The 19,946-nt window shown below is 41.9% G+C and overlaps 1 protein-coding gene across 8 annotated transcripts in view; it reads right to left on the bottom strand.

The window, feature by feature from the left end:
* The window catches only part of IMMP1L (inner mitochondrial membrane peptidase subunit 1), a 51,229-nt gene that overhangs the window by 17,748 nt on the left and 13,535 nt on the right, over window positions 1-19,946 (bottom strand). For 4 of the 8 annotated variants that reach the window (XM_056526651.1, XM_056526647.1, XM_056526650.1 and 1 more), the window contains 3 exons: window positions 17,296-17,452; window positions 6,761-6,897; window positions 5,932-6,020 (listed from right to left, as the gene is read on the bottom strand). In XM_056526651.1, the coding sequence (XP_056382626.1) occupies window positions 5,932-6,020; window positions 6,761-6,865 (194 nt within the window). In that variant the 5' untranslated portion in view covers window positions 6,866-6,897; window positions 17,296-17,452. Of the gene's footprint in view, window positions 1-5,931; window positions 6,021-6,760; window positions 6,898-8,895; window positions 9,440-17,295; window positions 17,453-19,946 lie in introns of those variants that run through there. The other 4 variants (XM_056526653.1, XM_056526652.1, XM_056526648.1 and 1 more) reach the window with 2 other exon arrangements.

Raw genomic sequence — 19,946 nt, 5'->3', positions numbered from 1 at the left:
TTCTCAGGGGCTGTTTTCTTAAATATAAAAAAAATAAATAAAAAAAAGTAACCATATTACAAAAAGTCTTTAATTTTCATCTGTAAAAACATACTGTATATACTCGAGTATAAGCAGAGTTTTTCAGCACAATTTTTTGTGCTGAAAAGGCCCCCCTCGAGTGAACTCTCCGCCTGTCCATTCCTTCATCAGTGGTCTTCAACCTGCGGACCTCCAGATGTTGCAAAACTACAACTCCCAGCAAGCCCAGACAGCCAACGGCTGTCCGGGCATGCTGGGTGTTGTAGTTTTGAAACCTATGGAGGTCAACAGGTTGAAGACCACTGCGGCCTTCGTCATCATCCATACCTTCCCTGTGCGTCGTCGTCAAGGCAACGTCACTACTCTGGGGCCGGGGCCGAAGCGTGGAGAAGAGGCCCCCCAGGTGAAAATGGACAGCCTGCAACCACTAACCAGACCCACCTGACGGTCACTGCAGCATAGATGGCCCGGACCAGCTCACCCCAACTTCCCGCCAAGGGGAGGTGAAAACAAAAAGGGGGGGGGGGGCTGGATGATGACGAAGGCCGCAGTGGTCTTCAACCTGCGGACCTCCAGAGGTTTCAAAACATCAACTACCAGCATGCCTGGACAGCCGATGGCTGTCCGGGCATGCTGGGAGTTGTAGTTTTGCAACATCTGGAGGTCCGCAGGTTGAAGACCACTGATGAAGGGATTGACAGGGGGTGATGATGAAGGGGGGGGGGGGAATGATGACGGGGGTAGGGATGATGACATGGGGGGATGATGTATTTCCCACCCTAGGCTTATAGTGGAGTCTAGGGATCGACCGATTATCAGTTTGGCCGATAATCACGATTTTGGGCATTATCGGTATCGGAAATTACCTTGCCGATAATGCCAACCCCCCCCCCTCACACCGACCTGCCGCACCGCGTCGCACCCCCCATTGCCTCCCCCATCCCCGGTTTTATATTTACCTGTTCCCGGGGCCCGGTGTCCACGCTACTTCTGGCTCCTGCTGCGTCCTGAGTTACGCTGTGCGCAATGACGAGTGACGTGACGCGACTTCACCGTCAGTGCGCACAGTGACAGCTCAGGAGGACACCACCGGAGCCAGATGTAGAGTGGACACCGGGCCCCAGGAACAGGTAATTATAAAACCGGGGATGGGGGAGGCAATGGGGCCAGGGCCGGGGCGGTCGCGGCGATAGGACTCAGGAGGACCACCGGACAGGCATGGGGGAGAGAAGCGGGTGGCGGCGGCGGTCTATGGCACCGCAAAAGCCGCTGCAGTTCATTGATTTAAAGCGCCCGCTTTAAATCAATGATCTGCAGCAGTGTCGCGGGGGGATAAATAGCCGTTAACTTATACCGGAATATCGGTATAAGTTATCGGCTATCGGCTCTAACCTCCACAGATTATCAGTATCGGCCCTAAAAAAACGATATCGGTCGATCCCTGGTGGAGTCAATAACTTTTCCTGGGTTTTTGGGGTAAAATTAGGGGCCTCGGCTTATATTCGGGTCGGCTTATACTCGAGTATATACGGTAAGTTTTTTTGATCCGACAGTGCCCACTTTTGTACAATATAGTGATTGATCTGAGCACTCCTCATGAAAAAAGTCAACTAAAGACTAAATTTGTTGTAACCCAGTAAAGGATGGTAAATTGTTTGGGCTCACTCTTTCATACAAGACAAAAATATACCCACACTTCCAGGAAATATAAAATAGTAGCCCCAAATTTAACTCTAAACTAACACCATGGAAGTAACAGCAAAACAGGTCATGTGCGTAGTGAAATGCATCAGCATTCCCACAGGACATGCAGGTAGGTTGCTGAACAAAGGTGAGGGGTGTTCAGCTCCACATTTATCAGACACCCATACATGGACAACGAAGCCACTGAGGTCCAATTGCATCTATTAGATTGGGTAAGCAAAAAGGCCTGGACAATCCCCCTTATCTGCTATACAGAATAAGCAAAATTTGCAGTAATCCAGTGGAATTGCTAACGGGATGTGGACCGCACCGGGTGTTTGTGAGCTCAATCTGCAGTGCAGGTCTAGCTCACAGAAACAGTGTAAATATAAAAGAATGAAATAATTATCCATACAATTCCACCAAATCCTGGTGGCTGTGCCTTCACTGCCCCACTGTTAACCGCTGGCACCCTACTCCAGAGATGAGGGGAGCATCTTTTTACTATCTAGTGCGAGCATGGGTGGAGGTCATGAAGGACAGTGGAGCGGAGCGGACGTTAATGACGTCCAGTACGCAGGTCGCATGCAGGAAGAGCAGCCCTGGCACAGTAGTGAGTGATGTATCCATGCTTACTGAGCCACCTGTGACACGTGCGGGTATGGGGGACCTGGGGGTGATAGTTAAAGGGGTACTACAGTGGAAAACATTTTTTTTTAAATCAACTGGTGCCAGAAAGTTAGAGATTTGTAAATTACTTCTGTTTAAAAATCTTAATCCTTCCAGTACTTATCAGCACTGTATACTACAGAGGAAGTTGAGTTGTTCTTTTCTGTCTGACCACAGTGTTCTCTGCTGACACCTCTGTCTGTGTAAGGAACTGTCCAGAGCAGGAGCAAATCACCATAGCAAACCTATCCTGCTCTGGACAGTTCCTGACATGGACAGAGGTGTCAGCAGAGAGCACTGTGGTCAGAAAGAAAAGAAATTAAAAAAGAAAAGAACTTCCTGTGGAGCATACAGAAGCTGATAAGTGCTGATAAGTACTGGAAGATTTTTAAATAGAAGTACTTTACCAATCTGTTTAGTTTTCCATCAGAGTACCCCATTAAGGGTGGGTAGGTGAATACAGTCACTGACACAGTAATGTAGGATATGGGGGTTTTGCAGCCAGATATGATTAGGCTCAGTAATGTGGGGGGGGGGGGGGTATGAATCCTCAACCCCCCCCCCACCACCACCTTACTGTGCGTTATGTCTGCATGATTACTGTCCACATTACTTTTTGTGAGGTAGTATTATATTCAGAAGGAGCAGTGTTTGGTGGTAGTGTTATTATTATATTCAGAAGGAGCAGTGTGTGGTGGTAGTATATTCAGAAGGAGCAGTGTGTGGTGGTAGTATTATTATTATATTCAGAAAGAGCAGTGTGTGGTGGTAGTATTATTATATTCAGAAGGAGCAGTGTGTGGTGGTAGTATTATTATATTCAGAAGGAGCAGTGTGTGGTGGTAGTATTATTATATTCAGAAGGAGCAGTGTGTGGTGGTACTATTATATTCAGAAGGAGCAGTGTGTGGTGGTAGTATTATATTCAGAAGGAGCAGTGTGTGGTGGTACTATTATTATATTCAGAAGGAGCAGTGTGTGGTGGTACTATTATATTCAGAAGGAGCAGTGTGTGGTGGTAGTATTATATTCAGAAGGAGCAGTGTGTGGTGGTACTATTAAATACGGAAGGAGCAGTGTGTGGTGGTAGTATTATTATATTCAGAAGGAGCAGTGTGTGGTGGTGGTATTATTATTATTATATTCAGAAGGAGCAGTGTGTGGTAGTAGTATTATATTCAGAAGGAGCAGTGTGTGGTGGTAGTATTATTATTATATTCAGAAGGAGCAGTGTGTGGTAGTAGTATTATATTCAGATGGAGCAGTGTGTGGTGGTAGTATTATTATATTCAAAGGAGCAGTGTGTGGTGGTACTATTATATTCGGAAGGAGCAGTGTGTGGTGGTAGTATTATTATATTCAGAAGGAGCAGTGTGTGGTGGTGGTAGTATTATATTCAGAAGGAGCAGTGTGTGGTGGTAGTATTATATTCAGATGGAGCAGTGTGTGGTGGTAGTATTATTATATTCAGAAGGAGCAGTGTGTGGTGGTGGTATTATTATATTCAGAAGGAGCAGTGTGTGGTGGTGGTATTATTATTATTATATTCAGAAGGAGCAGTGTGTGGTGGTAGTATTATTATATTCAGAAGGAGCAGTGTGTGGTGGTAGTATTATTATATTCAGAAGGAGCAGTGTGTGGTGGTAGTATTATTATATTCAGAAGGAGCAGTGTGTGGTGGTAGTATTATTATATTCAGAAGGAGCAGTGTGTGGTGGTACTATTAAATACGGAAGGAGCAGTGTGTGGTGGTGGTATTATATTCAGAAGGAGCAGTGTGTGGTGGTGGTATTATTATTATTATATTCAGAAGGAGCAGTGTGTGGTGGTAGTATTATTATATTCAGAAGGAGCAGTGTGTGGTGGTAGTATTATATTCAGAAGGAGCAGTGTGTGGTGGTATTATATTCAGAAGGAGCAGTGTGTGGTGGTAGTATTATTATATTCAGAAGGAGCAGTGTGTGGTGGTAGTATTATTATATTCAGAAGGAGCAGTGTGTGGTGGTGGTATTATATTCAGAAGGAGCAGTGTGTGGTGGTAGTATTATTATATTCAGAAGGAGCAGTGTGTGGTGGTGGTATTATTATATTCAGAAGGAGCAGTGTGTGGTGGTGGTATTATTATTATATTCAGAAGGAGCAGTGTGTGGTGGTGGTATTATTATTATATTCAGAAGGAGCAGTGTGTGGTGGTGGTAGTATTATTATTATATTCAGAAGTAGCAGTGTGTGGTGGTAGTATTATATTCAGAAGGAGCAGTGTGTGGTGGTGGTATTATTATTATTATATTCAGAAGGAGCAGTGTGTGGTGGTGGTAGTATTATTATTATATTCAGAAGTAGCAGTGTGTGGTGGTAGTATTATATTCAGAAGGAGCAGTGTGTGGTGGTGGTATTATTATTATTATATTCAGAAGGAGCAGTGTGTGGTGGTGGTATTATTATTATTATATTCAGAAGGAGCAGTGTGTGGTGGTGGTATTATTATATTCAGAAGGAGCAGTGTGTGGTGGTGGTATTATTATTATATTCAGAAGGAGCAGTGTGTGTTGGTGGTATTATTATTATATTCAGAAGGAGCAGTGTGTGGTGGTAGTTTTATATTCAGAAGGAGCAGTGTGTGGTGGTGGTATTATTATTATATTCAGAAGGAGCAGAGTGTGGTGGTGGTATTATTATATTCAGAAGGAGCAGTGTGTGGTGGTGGTATTATTATTATTATATTCAGAAGGAGCAGTGTGTGGTGGTAGTATTATTATATTCAGAAGGAGCAGTGTGTGGTGGTGGTATTATTATTATATTCAGAAGGAGCAGTGTGTGGTTGTAGTATTATATTCAGAAGGAGCAGTGTGTGGTGGTGGTATTATTATTATATTCAGAAGGAGCAGTGTGTGGTGGTGGTATTATTATATTCAGAAGGAGCAGTGTGTGGTGGTAGTATTATATTCAGAAGGAGCAGTGTGTGGTGGTGGTAGTATTATTATATTCAGAAGGAGCAGTGTGTGGTGGTAGTATTATTATATTCAGAAGAAGCAGTGTGTGGTGGTAGTATTATATTCAGAAGGAGCAGTGTGTGGTGGTGGTAGTATTATTATATTCAGAAGAAGCAGTGTGTGGTGGTAGTATTATATTCAGAAGGAGCAGTGTGTGGTGGTAGTATTATTATATTCAGAATGAGCAGTGTGTGGTGGTAGTATTATTATATTCAGAAGGAGCAGTGTGTGGTGGTAGTATTATATTCAGAAGGAGCAGTGTGTGGTGGTGGTAGTATTATTATATTCAGAAGAAGCAGTGTGTGGTGGTAGGAAATACAATCACACAGTCCATCACCAGATCTGGAGGCAGTGGATAGTAGAGTGAACCCTCTGCAGGTATGGATCATAAAGCACAATAACATTTATACATGCTAGGACATTAAGTTTACCTTTAGGTTCCACAGTGGAGAGCCGTAAGTTGACAAGCGACAATATAAAGCCTATACTGCAAAGATAAAACTAGAAAAAGAGTCCACAATTTCATAAATAACAGGAGTCCACAGTTTACATTTAGTTCACTTACTTGTGAATTGAAAAAAGGTGTCGACTCAAGTTCTCACAAACTAAGATATCATAATCCTTTATGGTTGGTTCCATCGATGGCCCAGAACACTGCAGGGGAAAGTTTACACCAATATATTTGTACGCAGATACAAGATTTATATTGCACCTACTGCTTTTGAAAATAGTTGGATTTAGCAAACAGGATGTGGCCCAGCATATGTACTACACTTTATGCCCAAAAACTGGAGTCATTTGTAGTAGAAATCTGTGAGAAATGGTGTTGTAGAGCTCAAAGTGTGGCATACAGCTGACATCAATATGTCAGATTTATTTAATATACAAAACATACAATAATATTATCACACCAAACAATCCATGCCTCAAACCCATTCTCCCAAACAATCCATTTAAAAGCATAGAAAAGGGGGGGGGGGGGGGGGATAGAAAAAAAGAAAAGAAATAGCAGCCTTCGTGCATAGAGGACAAGCAGGGCTCGGTGCATCGAGGACAAGCAGGGCTCGGTGCATCGAGGACAAGCAGGGCTCGGTGCACCGAGACTCTGTGCCATGCTTTCGGCTCACACATCAGGATGATTGACAAGCCAGGAGCCTGCACAGAGCCCTGCTTATCCTACCCTCACTTCCTGTGTTTGGTCTCCTCACAGACACACAGGCAATAACTGCAGGGACAGCATTTTTGTCATCCGAAAAGATGAAATTTTTATTTTTTTAAATTAACGTACATTACAAATGTACATATAATAGTATTCTCTACTAGATATCAAAAGTTTTTGTTAACCACAGGTACACTTTAAGTTCCCCCTTGTTATATAACTAAGCAATACTTACAATTACTATCTCTCCAAGATATTCAAATGTACAATGAGCTATGCAGCCATACTGAACAGCATATCCCAGGAAGCCCAGTGTCTTCCCCAACACTTTTCTTATCATACTGGGTGTTCTTTATTGTAATAATCTCTGTCCTGGATAAAGAAAACAAAATAAAAGAATAGGATTAATAGAAAAATAACCAAAGTAAAAACTACATTTGCCTCATGAAGACATTCTCTGTCTATTGGTATTTTAGGCCTAGGCTACACTGGGACTTTTTGTAGTGCTACTGAATGTTAAGAAGTAATCAAGCTCCAGTCGTAGTCTACAAGCATATATTAAACTGTATGTAATCTTATGGGCTGCAGCTGTTACTCTAATCAATCCAGGGTTTTAGGGTATATTAACATTATAGAGGGGGTCCTCCTCCTATGACCCAGAGTGGTCAGTTGGAGATTCATATTACCATATTTACTCTAGTATAAGCTGGCCAAAATATAAGCTGAGGCACCTAATTTTACCACAAAAAAAAAATGAAAAAAAATTTGACTCAAGTATAAGCCTAGGGTGGGAAATGAAGCAGCCCCTGTCATCATCCAAACTCCGCAGCCGTCCTCCCAGCCCGTCATCATCAACACTCTGCAGCCCCCCAAGCCCTGTTGTCATCCTCTACTGCCACAAATCCATCCCCTTCTCGGTCATCCTCCATAGCCACAAATTGCACATATAGCAGAGCCACCGCAGCCCCCTCAAAGTGCCCCCCCCCTCTTTTCACCTCCGCAGTCTGCACTTTGTAGGAGCTGCAGAAGCTGGATTTTCCTCTTGTGGAGCGCAGCGCGGAAAGGGACACGTCAGGGGTGTCTCTGTGCTTTCACATCTGCTGCTCTTAAAGCAGAAGTCCCTAACCTGGCTGAGTATACTTAAAGCGTACCCGTCAGATCCAACAACAATTTTTTATATTTTTTTAATATGTCACTCTGTACCTTATTCTGACCATGTACATCTAATTTTTATGTGTCTAGCACCTTTATTTATTTTTTTATTACACTTAATTTAGCTCACTAGTCTGAATTCCTCTCAAAAGGGAGGGGGCGTGGCCTCACTGTGCAGGTCTCCGCCCCCCTCCCTCAGTATGCTGTCTGTCACATCTCCCCTAGCATTAGCAAAACTACAACTCCCAGCGTGTCCTCACTGACAGTAGCGGGACACAAGCTGACAGTGGGAGGATTTTTCCTCCAGCTGTGAGCCTTGAGCTCAACAGCTGTCAATCAAGGAAGTGTGTCCATGACATAAGTGATGATGGACACAACAGGACTAGTATGTGTCCAAGCAGACAGGGGGGGGGGGCAGTTATTTGGCTTTTTCATGATGGAATACTGAACACTTTCTAATGAAAGCAATTGCAAAACCTATTGGTTTTTCTTTGCAGAATTTGTGGATATAAGAAGTTAGTGATTTCTAGAGCTGATTTCATGTTCCTGTGGAGTCAGCAAAAATCTGCAGATTAGTTTTCTGTTGCAAGTGGTTGGGTTGCAGCAACACAACTGACATGTATACGATGTGGACTGTCAAGTAGGATTTAGATTTATGGGTTGAGGGAACAGGATGGTGTCCATTCTTAGTCAACATGGTCCGGTTATAACCTCCTCCACTGAAGGGGATTTATCTCACTAGGAACACAATGATTGGGCAGTTAAAATCCAACATGTCCAATCATGGTCTCCCTGGACATCTGATGTCAGGAGAGAGAGTCAGGAGGCCCCCATACACATTTGATGGTTGGTTGGTTAGCAAACCTATATCTAATGTGTACAGCCAGCTTTACTTTATAGGGAGGATGATTCAGCTATGACTGATAGAAATATGGCTTGATACAATGTAATATTCTAGAGGGGTTAAAAGAGAGTGAAAATCCTTTAAAAATACAAATAATAAAAAGGGAACATAATGAAATAACTACATATACAAATATATGTGAATGAGTATACACACTAGCTAAAAAAAAAATAAAAAAAAAAAAAAAAAGACTGCAAACCACCCAAATGGCCTAACAAAAGGACAAAACAATATAAAACCGGCTTTGAACAAAGATGGAAAAAGAATAAAACTATAAAAACTAAACAAAATAAATAATAATAAATATTTACAACCTGTTTCAGTATGCAGCAGGAAGTAAAGAAAGTTGTAGCATTTCTTGCCAGAGGCCAAGACATAAACCATATTCTCCTATGAATACATTTGCTGTCCTCTCCGTCACATGATTTTTTTGTGATGTTTATAAAATTAATCACAGCACGCGGGGTGGAAATCGCTTCGAGCCTCATGAATGACATCCAAGAGATGGGAACGGATTAGTTTGCAGTTACTGCCAGTTAAAGCGCCAGGTGGCTTTTTCCTGCGCTGAAGGTGTTACTGATAATCCCATTACACTGGTACTAAATCTTGCAGACATCAAAATTATCACCGACGTTCTTTTTCATCCCATCCTTTCCAAGTGACTGGAAGGAGCTTCACCTGAAAGAAGTCAAATCCACATGCAGCTGCTGTTTTAGCAGGCAGCAGACTTCCCCAGAACGCCAGTCGTGTTCCAATTTCACCGTGCTGGTGGGCTCTCTATTCCCTGCCCAATAATACATCTGTTAAGAAATCCTACAGCTACAAATCAAGTTTAATCCTACCAGGGACCTCATGTAGGTCTCCTCTTCCAAAAAGGCAGCAGGCTTTGACTGCCTATCTCTGACACTGTCAGGGGAATACCCTTCAAATCCCAGACCTACTTAGAAGAATAAGCTAAGGATCACAAAACATGACCTCTAAAACCTTGATAGAACTATATTCTGACCCAGAGGCATTCATTCTAGGTGGAGATTAGAACTTTGCATAATAAGATTACACAGCAAGTGAATGATATCAAGGGAATATCCATATGCAGTCTTTTGGGTTGTTTTTTTCCTCCTTGTCTTTTCCGAGGATAGAGCGCTCCTCGGCACAATCTGCAATGCAGACACGACGGAGCCTGTTCTATTCTCACTGAAATAAAACAGATTCACATAAATTAGTCCTTCTCTTTATAAAGCCTCGGTTAGGTCTCATGTTCGGGCCCTTGGAGAATATGGCTTCTGTTTGCCCGCTGTTTACTCCGAGCAGTTATCCAAATAAGATGCCGGGAAAATGAAGTTGAGAAATATAGTGGATACAATAAGCGGACACATTGTCTGGTGTAATCTGGGATTACAACTATTAACATAAGAAAATGGAGAACGTTAATGCGAGGGTTCATGACTGGGGTATGCTGACTGACAATGAAGGATCTAAAGCTTACAGTCCACGGGAAAATTGTTAAAAAACTAAATACTAAACCATGTGCGTCAGTATTCTCACATATGGAAGCCACAGATTTCTGCACCTCATTTTGAGAAAATTAAAAGAATTAGGATCTCACTTTTGCACTGCTTTATAAAATAAACTAGAGGGGAGTGACCTTTGTCTCAGTGGATTTAGTATAATTTCCTCTCATAGCAAGCATACGGCATACGTTACTATTTGTGGTGTATAAAATTGCCAACAATGTGTTGCTACTTCCCAATCAAGTTGTTCCCATAAAGCAGACCTGTCAGCTGTTTAAAACTGTCAAAACTGCTGGCAGGTCAGGGAGGATAGTCCAAATATACCTGATGCCCCAAATAGACAAACATTGTTAAAGTGTCGTACCACCACAAGTGCCCAGGGGGTGGGCTTATTGTTAAGTGCCCAGAGTTCTCTGCATTGAGAAGGTTTCCAGACCCTCCTCTCTGCTATGACTGATAGCTCTGGCAGTCATAGCTGAGAGAGGGGGCTAGGAATGCTTTCAATGGAGATAATCTGGGCACTTAAATAGTTTTCCACTGAAGTACCCCTTTTATTTTATATCAACTGGTGCCAAAAAGTTAAACAGATTTGTAAATTAATTCTATTTAAAAATCTTAATCCTTCCAGTACTTATCAGCTGCTGTATGCTCCAGAGGAAATTGTATAGTTCTTTACTGTCTGACCCCAGTGCTCTTTGCTGACACCTCTGTCCATGTCAGGAACTGTCCAGAGCAGGGGAGGTTTGCTATGGGGATTTGTTCCTGCTCTGTACAGTTCCTGACATGGAAAGAGGTGTCAGCAGAGAGCACTGTGGTCAGGCAGAAAATAATTTTACAACTTCCTGTGGAGTATACAGCAGCTGATAAGTACTGGAAGGATTAAGATTTTTAAATAGAAGTAATTTACAAATCAGTTTTTATTTTGTGGCACCAGTTGATTTTAAAAATAAATGTTTTCCACCGGAGTACCCCTTTTAGAAGAACCCATCTCTTGGGCACTTGTAGTAGCTGGTAGAGTTAACCTTATTTATATCAGTCAAGCAATGCATGAGCAAGATATTAGGTATGTTGGCACTCTTCTCCCTGCCCTTTTTACAGGAATGTACGGCTATGCGCTTCACTACCGAGTTGGATGCCCAAACTGACTTGCTGCAGAAGAGGAAGAAGAGTAGATATAACTATGGAGATCCGGTCACTAAAAACTTCCAACAAGTCTGTGTGACATGCCGAGTTTTTTTTATTTTTCTTTAAATGACAGTAACGTCCTATGACCCACTAAGGCCAGTGAGAAGTCCTGTGAGTAGGGGCACTGGAGTGACAGAGGATTTTATAAAGGAGTAATGGTTATATTTCTAACATTTACAGCAACGTTCCTAAACCCCTATAAGGGTACGTTGACATGTACAGGATCCTGTGCAGATTTGATGCACAGGATTTGTGACTGCCGATTAGAAGCTGAGCTCAGTCATTTAGTTTACATTAAAATCTGCAGCAGAAAATCCTCTGCATCAAATCTGCGTACGTGTGAATGTATCCTATAAGAGATCTGCAGCCATATACATTTATCCCCATTCCCTCCTCTCCCATAGAGCTGTATGGAGGGGGGCATGTCGTCGATGACACGCACATTACCCGCGCAAAGCCGGACACACCCCAACCCGTGATCAGACGATTATCCCCTATATTGCGGATAGGGGATAAGTGTCTATGGCTGCAGAACTCCTTTAAGCTCCTTTAAGCTCCTGGATCAGATGAAATGGCTGCCCTGATAGATGAAATAATGAGGAAATGGTACAGCAAGTGTTCGGTTTCTCCACAGCGCCACCACAGGTAATGCAAGTCAATACATTATATATATATATATATATATATATATATATATATCATAGGGAAAGAGGATAAGACAACATATGATTTGATCTGTAACATTTACCTACAAACTTAGTTCAGGAAAGAAAGCGGAGAAAGGAAATGGACTTCTTGTTGGGGCAGTGACCTAGTTTATTGATATCGTCCTTCGCTAAATATCATCTTACCACCTCCTGAACAGCACTGAGGATTGGAGGGAACCTGCGGTTCCAGGTTTAGCAACCTTAATTTACTTGCACAACAGACCTTCAAACAGGTACCACGGCAAGTGAATAAGCAAGGTTTGCTTTTCATCTTCAGTAGAACAAACATGAAGCTGAACACTGTCTGCCTGGCGCTCGGCATTTTATATGTGTGAGTTTGCCAGTTTGGACCTGAAGGATTTGTATAATAAAAAACACACAAACACTAAAAAGGAGACATTCAATAATCTACAACTAATACTTTATACAATTAAATCGGCAAGTAGGGTCGCCACTTTTCATGTAAAAAAAATACCGGCCATGCTAATTTGCATAATTACATATCTGTGACATCACAGGATACACATATGCGGGGGGAATTTGGTCCTATTCTGACCCCTATAATCTTTTATTTCTCCTTATACGGGGCTGTATGAGGGCTACTTTTTGAGCCCCAATCTGTAGTTTTTAACAGGACCATTTTTGTTTTGATGTGACTCTTTGATCGTTTTTATTTTTTTTAAATTAAATTCTACAATAACTAAAACTCCCAGAATGCCTTAATACAGCCTGTGGCTCAGCAGCTGCCCCAAATAAAAACTACAACTCCCAGCATGTGGGACTATATAGTAGTATATAGTATAGGTCAGTGCTTCCCAACCAGGGGTGCCTCCAGCTGTTGCAAAACTACAGCTGTCATGCCCCCTCCCATAGGCTTGCATTGAGGGGGTGGAGTGTGACATCACACGGGGGCGGGGCCGTGACGTCACAATGCTCCGGCCCCCGTGATCGCCAGTAATCAGACCCGGAGCGAACATGCTCTGGGGACTGATTATAACGGGGTGCTGCGTGCAAGATCACGGGGGTCCCCAGCGATCAGGCATCTTATCCCCTATCCTTTGGATAGGGGATAAGATGTCTTAGCGCCGGAGTACCCCTTTAAAATCGCCCTATTCTAACCCCTAAAGCTTTTTTATTTTTCTGTGTACGGGTTGTATGAGGGGTAATTTTTCATGTGGTGCTCGGTAGTTTTTGTAGGTACTACTTTTGCGTATAAGGGACTTCTTGATCACTTTTTTTTTTAATTCCTTTTTTCTGGGATGGGAACTAAAAAGTGTCAGTTTTGGACTGGTAAAATGAGAAAAAGGAGGTGATTAGATTTTTTATAGGCGGTTATTCACTTTTTTTTTATTTTTTTTAAATTTTTTTTAAATTTTTTTCTTTGTACAGAAATCTATTGACTGCCATTATCTTTTAGTGCTATGCATTTGCATAGCATTGATCAGCGATATCATCAATCTACTTCTATGGTCTGTCAGAAGGCAGGCTATACAGACAGATTCCCAAAGTAGTCCTGGAGCAGGCGAGTGGAGCTCCGACCACAATCTTGACTTATCAGACCCCAGTGATCGCACTGCTGGAGATCTGATGAGCCTTTCAAAGCCCCCCCTTAATACATCAGATACCAGCTTGATCGCTAATGTCCATCATTAGCCGGGGGTCCCTGGATGACCTGCTGCAAAAAGCAGGCATCAGCGTTCTATAAAGAGCTTGCCTTAAAGGGGTATTCCAGGAAAAAACTTTTTATATATCAACTGGCTCCAGAAAGTTAAACAGATTTGTAAATTACATTCTATTAAAAAATCTTAATCCTTTCAGTACTTATGAGCTTCTGAAGTTAAGGTTGTTCTTTTCTGTCTAAATCCTCTCTGATGACACCTGTCTCGGGAAATGCCCAGTTTAGAAGAGGTTTGCTATGGGGATTTGCTTCTAAACTGGGCGTTTCCCGAGACAGGTGTCATCAGAGAGGATTTAGACAGAAAAGAACAACTTTAACTTCAGAAGCTCAAGTACTGAAAGGATTAAGATTTTTAATAGAAGTAATTTACAAATCTGTTTAACTTTCTGGAGCCAGTTCATATATATAAAAAAGTTTTTTCCTGCAATACCCCTTTAATGGTCCAGATCAGACTCCAGATATACATGTACGTCCTGGTGCGCCAAGTACCAGGCAGTCAGGATGTCCTGAATCCTCTAGGGTAGGAAACCTTTGGCACTGCAGATATTTTGTCCTACATCTCCCATGATGCTTTTACAGCCAAAATGCTAACAAAGCATCATGAGAGATGTAGTCCAAGACATCTGCAGTGCCGAAGGTTGCCTATGCCTGCTCTAGGGGTTCAAGGAGGGGAATGGTAACCCTCACTTTTTAATTAATACATTTCTAAAATTTCTAAGAGGAACAACAGGACCAGCACGCCACAGAGGAAAATATGTCCTGGAATTGTTATTTCATTGCAAATACAAGTATTTGCTAAAACCTCATATAAAAGTTTAAATAGATTAAACTATTTAATGTTTATATATATATATATATATATATATATATATATATATATTTTATATATTATTTTTTTTTACAGTTTAATCAAAACTTGACGTTTCACTTTTACCTTCATTTGACATCTAATACATTCATATAATTATTTCTTCATTCTCAAACAAAAAAAAATAAAAAAATAAAAATCAACATTTAAAGTTTTAAAGTGATAAAAAAAAAAAAGTGTTCTATATCCTCGACCATATTTCCGGATTCCGCTCACATTTGACGATCATAAAAAGTCATTAGAAACAGATCTAAATATCAATTGAAGAACGCAATGATATACAGTCGTCGTTAATCCCTTCATTTTTAAAATCCATGAATAAAAATTCATCATTTTTAAATACGCCGAGCCCATCAAGCAAGAACAAAAGCATATGCACAAAAGAGGTTTTAATAAATTTCAAAGCCCACAAGAGCCGGGGTCTCATTAAAATTATAAATTACACAAACACGGAAGGAAGATTTTTAACTGTGGTGCAGCTAAGCAGATTACAGCAAACCCCATGTTCCATCTGAGAACACATCATGGACTTCCCAGATGGGGGCTTGGAACGAAAAATAAAAAAAGACCAACCCTACAAGCCAAAGGAGAGAAAAAAAAACAAACCCTTGTGATCTTCCCACTCTGTTCAGCAGATGACAGCCAAATGTGTTGATTATTCTGTGTGCGCTGCTTATCTTCTCAAAGAATAAAAGAGAATGTAAAAAGGCAAAGTGATAGGATCTGTGGTGCGGGCGCTGTATGCCCTGTTCACATTACACTTTAATTAATTAAGCTAGTCTCATTCTGTACTTTAAACATCATTATTACCATTATACATCAACTGACAACTTCCTAGAGTCGACAGGGGTTGTCATTTGAATACTAGATATCTTTGTTTCTTGGCTAAATTATTGCATTTTCTAGAGAATAAAAAAGACATTTAAAAAAAAAAAAATAATAACCTTTAACAATGCTAAAAAGCTCACCTAGGATAACACTGAAACCCACACCAATGCTTCTTAGACTATGTTTACACTTCGGAATGTCCGCATGGAAAATCTCTGTGCCGACATTCTGAAAACTGAGGGCACCGGCATAATATTTCAAGTTTTTCCAAACGCTGGAGACGGCAGCTCCTGGCGTCATAGTCACGCCCCGATCCCTCAATGCAAGTCTATGGGAGGGGACTTGACTGCTTTCACGCCCCCTCCCATAGAGTTGCATTGAGGGGGCGGGGCGTGACATCATGTGGGGGTGGGACTATGACGTCACGAGCTCCCGGCACCGGCTCCAGTGTTCTGAACAATTTGTTCCAAGCGCTGAGCAGTGGAGTAACCCTTTAAGAACCACAGAGATCCCAAGCTGGAGTCAAAGGGGTATTCCAGGAAAAAAAATATATATATATATAATATTATATAAATTAATATATATATATATATATATATATATATATATCTACCTATCTATCTATCAACTGGCTCCAGAAAGTTAAACAGATTTGTAAATGACTTCTATTAAAAAAAATCTTAATCCTTTCAGTACTTATGAGCTTCTGAAGTTAAAGGAGTACTCTGGCGCGCACTTTTTTCCTTTTATCCCATCCAGGCTGCAAAATAAAAGAAAACACACTTTCTCTTACCTGCCAACGAGCCCCCGGAGCTCCGGTACAGGTGTTCGGTCCCTGGGCTGTATTCTTCTTACTTCCTGTTAGCCCGGCGACCGAACACCTGTACCGGAGCTCCGAGGGCTCGTTGGCAGGTAAGAGAAAGTGTGTTTTCTTTTATTTTGCAGCCCGGACGGGATAAAAGGAAAAATTGCGTGCAGGAGTACTCCTTTAAGGTTGTTCTTTTCTGTCTAAATCCCCTCTGATGACACCTGTCTCCGGAAACGCCCAGTTTTGAAGAGGTTGCTATGGGGATTTGCTTCTAAATTGGGCGTTTCCCGAGACAGGTGTCATCAGAGAGGATTTAGACAGAAAAGAACAACCTTAACTTCAGAAGCTCATAAGTACTGAAAGGATTAAGAATTTTTAATAGAAGTAATTTACAAATCTGTTTAACTTTCTGGAGCCAGTTGATATATATATATATATATATATATATATAAAAAAGCTTTTTCCTGGAATACCCCTTTAATACTTTTTGACAATTGTAACCGGTTGACAGATCTAAAAAAAAAAAATAAAAGAATTCTTATGATCCACGGGTGGTCAGCAATTTTTTGACTGAAGAGAGCTCCTAAGGTAGACACCTGCACCTTAAGAGTGGCCACCCTCAAACCTTTCTCAAGGCCCTTTTGAAAAAAGTTTAAGATAGCTGCTATGTTGGGCTTTTCAAAGTCTATATTAGAAAGGCCTACCCCCTTAAACTTCCTCCAGACTGTGACCACCAAGATGTACTTCAGAGTCTTTTTGCTGGCCTGAAGGGTGTCAATCACTGCTTCTGAGAGGCCCTTAGCTTTTAGGTTTAGGCTGAAGAACCAAGTCGTCAGGTGTAGACTTCACACTTCTGGATGTAGCAGCGGACCCTATATCAGGAGGTCCGGGACTTCTGAAAAGACCCAAGGGTCTGATACTGACATGGTCCTTAGGCAGGAGAACCACGCCCTCCGGGGCCAGAAGGGGGCAATCAGAATCACTCTTGCCCTGTCCTCCCTGATGACCCTAGGTATGAGCGCAAGTGGAGGAAAAGCATAAGCCAAATCTCACACCCATTTATGGGACAAGACATCTACTGCTAAAGGTCTGTCTGACAGGGAGAGGGAAATAACATTTATAAACTCACCTGTTCTGTCTGGTGGCAAATAAGTCCACCTGTGGAGTGCCCCACAGAGCTGAGATTTACGGAAAAACCTTCGGGTTCAACTGCTACTCTCCCTGCCGAGCCTGATGTCTGCTCAGGAAGTCTGCCCTGAAGTTTAGCTCTCCCTTCAAGTGAACAGCTGAGCTGGATTTCAAAATGAAAAAGTCATAGTTATACCCTGCCTATTAATTATGGATACAGTGTAGTGTTGTCTGAAAGTATCCTAATATCCTGATTTTTAATGGTGGGACCTAAAGTGTGCACGGTACAAACAATTGCTAACAACTCCTTATAGTTAGAGAAGGTATGCTTAAACTCCATATCCCAGGAACCCTGAAGGTCTTTATCCCCTGCATGGGCCCCCCCACCCCCAGGGACAAGCGTCAGCAGTGATCACCATGGCAAATTAATCTTCCAACCTACACCTATATTCAGGTTAAAGTCCACCAACCACCCTAGGGAAGAAATCACTGACTGGGGTAAAAGGATAACCTTCTCCAACCCCCCGGGACCCATCCCACCTATCCAAAATCTCTAACTGAAGGGACCTAGAGTGAAATTGGGCCCAGGGTACTGCAGGGATGGCAGAAGTAAAAAGGCCTAACAAGGACATCCCTTTCTTAGAGAAGTTTCTAAGCCTCCTAGAATTTCTATTAACTAAGGACTTTCGTTTGTTAATTCTCTGGGCGGGTAGAAAGGATTTTTGAAGTGTGGAGTCTAACAGAATCCCCGGAAAAAACTTTTTGCTGCGTAGGAGAGGATTTTTCCCAATTCACCAACCAACCAAGTTATTTGAGAACCTTTAACCCCTTAAGGACTCAGGGTTTTTCATTTTTTGCACTTTCGTTTTTTCCTCCTTACCTTTTAAAAATCATAACCCTTTCAATTTTCCACCTAAAAATCCATATTATGGCTTATTTTTTGCGTCGCCAATTCTACTTTGCAGTGACATTAGTCATTTTACCCAAAAATGCACGGCGAAATGAAAAAAAAAAATCATTGTGCGACAAAATCGAAAAAAAAAACACCATTTTGTAACTTTTGGGGGCTTCCGTTTCTACGCAGTGCATATTTCGGTAAAAATTACATCTTATCATTATTCTGTAGGTCCATACGGTTAAAATGATACCCTACTTATATAGGTTTGATTTTGTCGCACTTCTGGAAAAAATCATAACTACATGCAGGAAAATTTATACGTTTAAAAATGTCATCTTCTGACCCCTATAACTTTTTTATTTTTCCACATACAGGGCGGTATGAGGGCTCATTTTTTGCGCCGTGATCTGAAGTTTTTATTGGTATGATTTTTGTTTTGATCTGACATTTTGATCACTTTTTATTCATTTTTTAATGTTATAAAAAGTTACCAAAATACGCTTTTTTGGACTTTGGAATTTTTTTGCGCGTACGCCATTGACCGTACGGCTTAATTAATGATATATTTTTATAGTTCGGACATTTACGCACGCGGCGATACCACATATGTTTATTTATTTATTTTTTTACACAGTTTTATTTTTTTTATGGGAAAAGGGGGGTGATTCAAACTTTTATTAGGGAAGGGGTTAAATGACCTTTATTAACACTTTTTTTTTACTTTTTTTTTGCAGTGTTATAGGTCCCATAGGGACCTATAACACTGCACACACTGATCTCTCATCCTGATCACAGGCGTGTATTAACACGCCTGTGATCAGCATTATCGGCGCTTGACTGCTCCTGCCTGGATCTCAGGCACGGAGCAGTCATTCGTCAATCGGACACCGGGGAGGCAGGTAAGGGCCCTCCCGGTGTCCGGTCAGCTGTTTGGGACGCCGCGATTTTACCGCGGCGGTCCCGAACAGCCCGACTGAGCAGCCGGGTCACTTTCAGTTTCACTTTAGAAGCGGCGGTCAGCTTTGACCGCCGCTTCTAAAGGGTTAATACCGCACATCGCCACGATCGGCGATGTGTGGTATTAGCCGCGGGTCCCGGCCGTTGATTAGCGCCAGGACCGACGCGATATGATATCGCGGGAGCCGGCGCAGGACGTAAATATACGTCCTGCGTCGTTAAGGGGTTAAAGTGTAATCTAACCACGGCAGGGACCCGTGGCTAATAGCGTGCGGCACTGATCGTGGTGCTGTGCGCTATTAACCCTTTAGACGCGGCGCTCAAAGTTGATCACCGTGTCTAAAGTCAAACTAAACTACCCCTGGCTAGCTCAGCGGGCTGTTCAGGACTGCCGCGGTGAAATCGCGGCATCCCGCACAGTTGTAGGACAGCAGAAGGGTCCCCTTACCTGCCTCCTGGTGTCCGATTGCCGAATGACTGCTCAATGCCTGAGATCCAGGCATGAGCAGTCAAGCAGCAGAATCATTGATCATTGGTTTACTATGATAATCCATTGATCAATGTAAAAGATCAGTGTGTGCAGTGTAATAGCCCCCTATGGGAGCTATAACACTACAAAAAAATAAATAAATAAATAAAAGTTAAAGATCATTTAACCCCCTCCCTAATAAAAGTTTGAATCACCCCCCTTCCCCCCCCCATTTAAAAAAAACAAACAAAAAAAACAGTGTAAATAAAAATATAACGGAATCGCCACGTGCGGAAATGTCCGAGTTATAAAAATATATTGTTAATTA

Source organism: Hyla sarda, chromosome 6 (genome assembly GCF_029499605.1).
Source record: "Hyla sarda isolate aHylSar1 chromosome 6, aHylSar1.hap1, whole genome shotgun sequence".
NCBI lineage: Eukaryota > Metazoa > Chordata > Amphibia > Anura > Hylidae > Hyla > Hyla sarda.
Note: the sequence above shows the minus strand (reverse complement) of the source record. Positions and strands in the feature narration are given on the sequence as shown.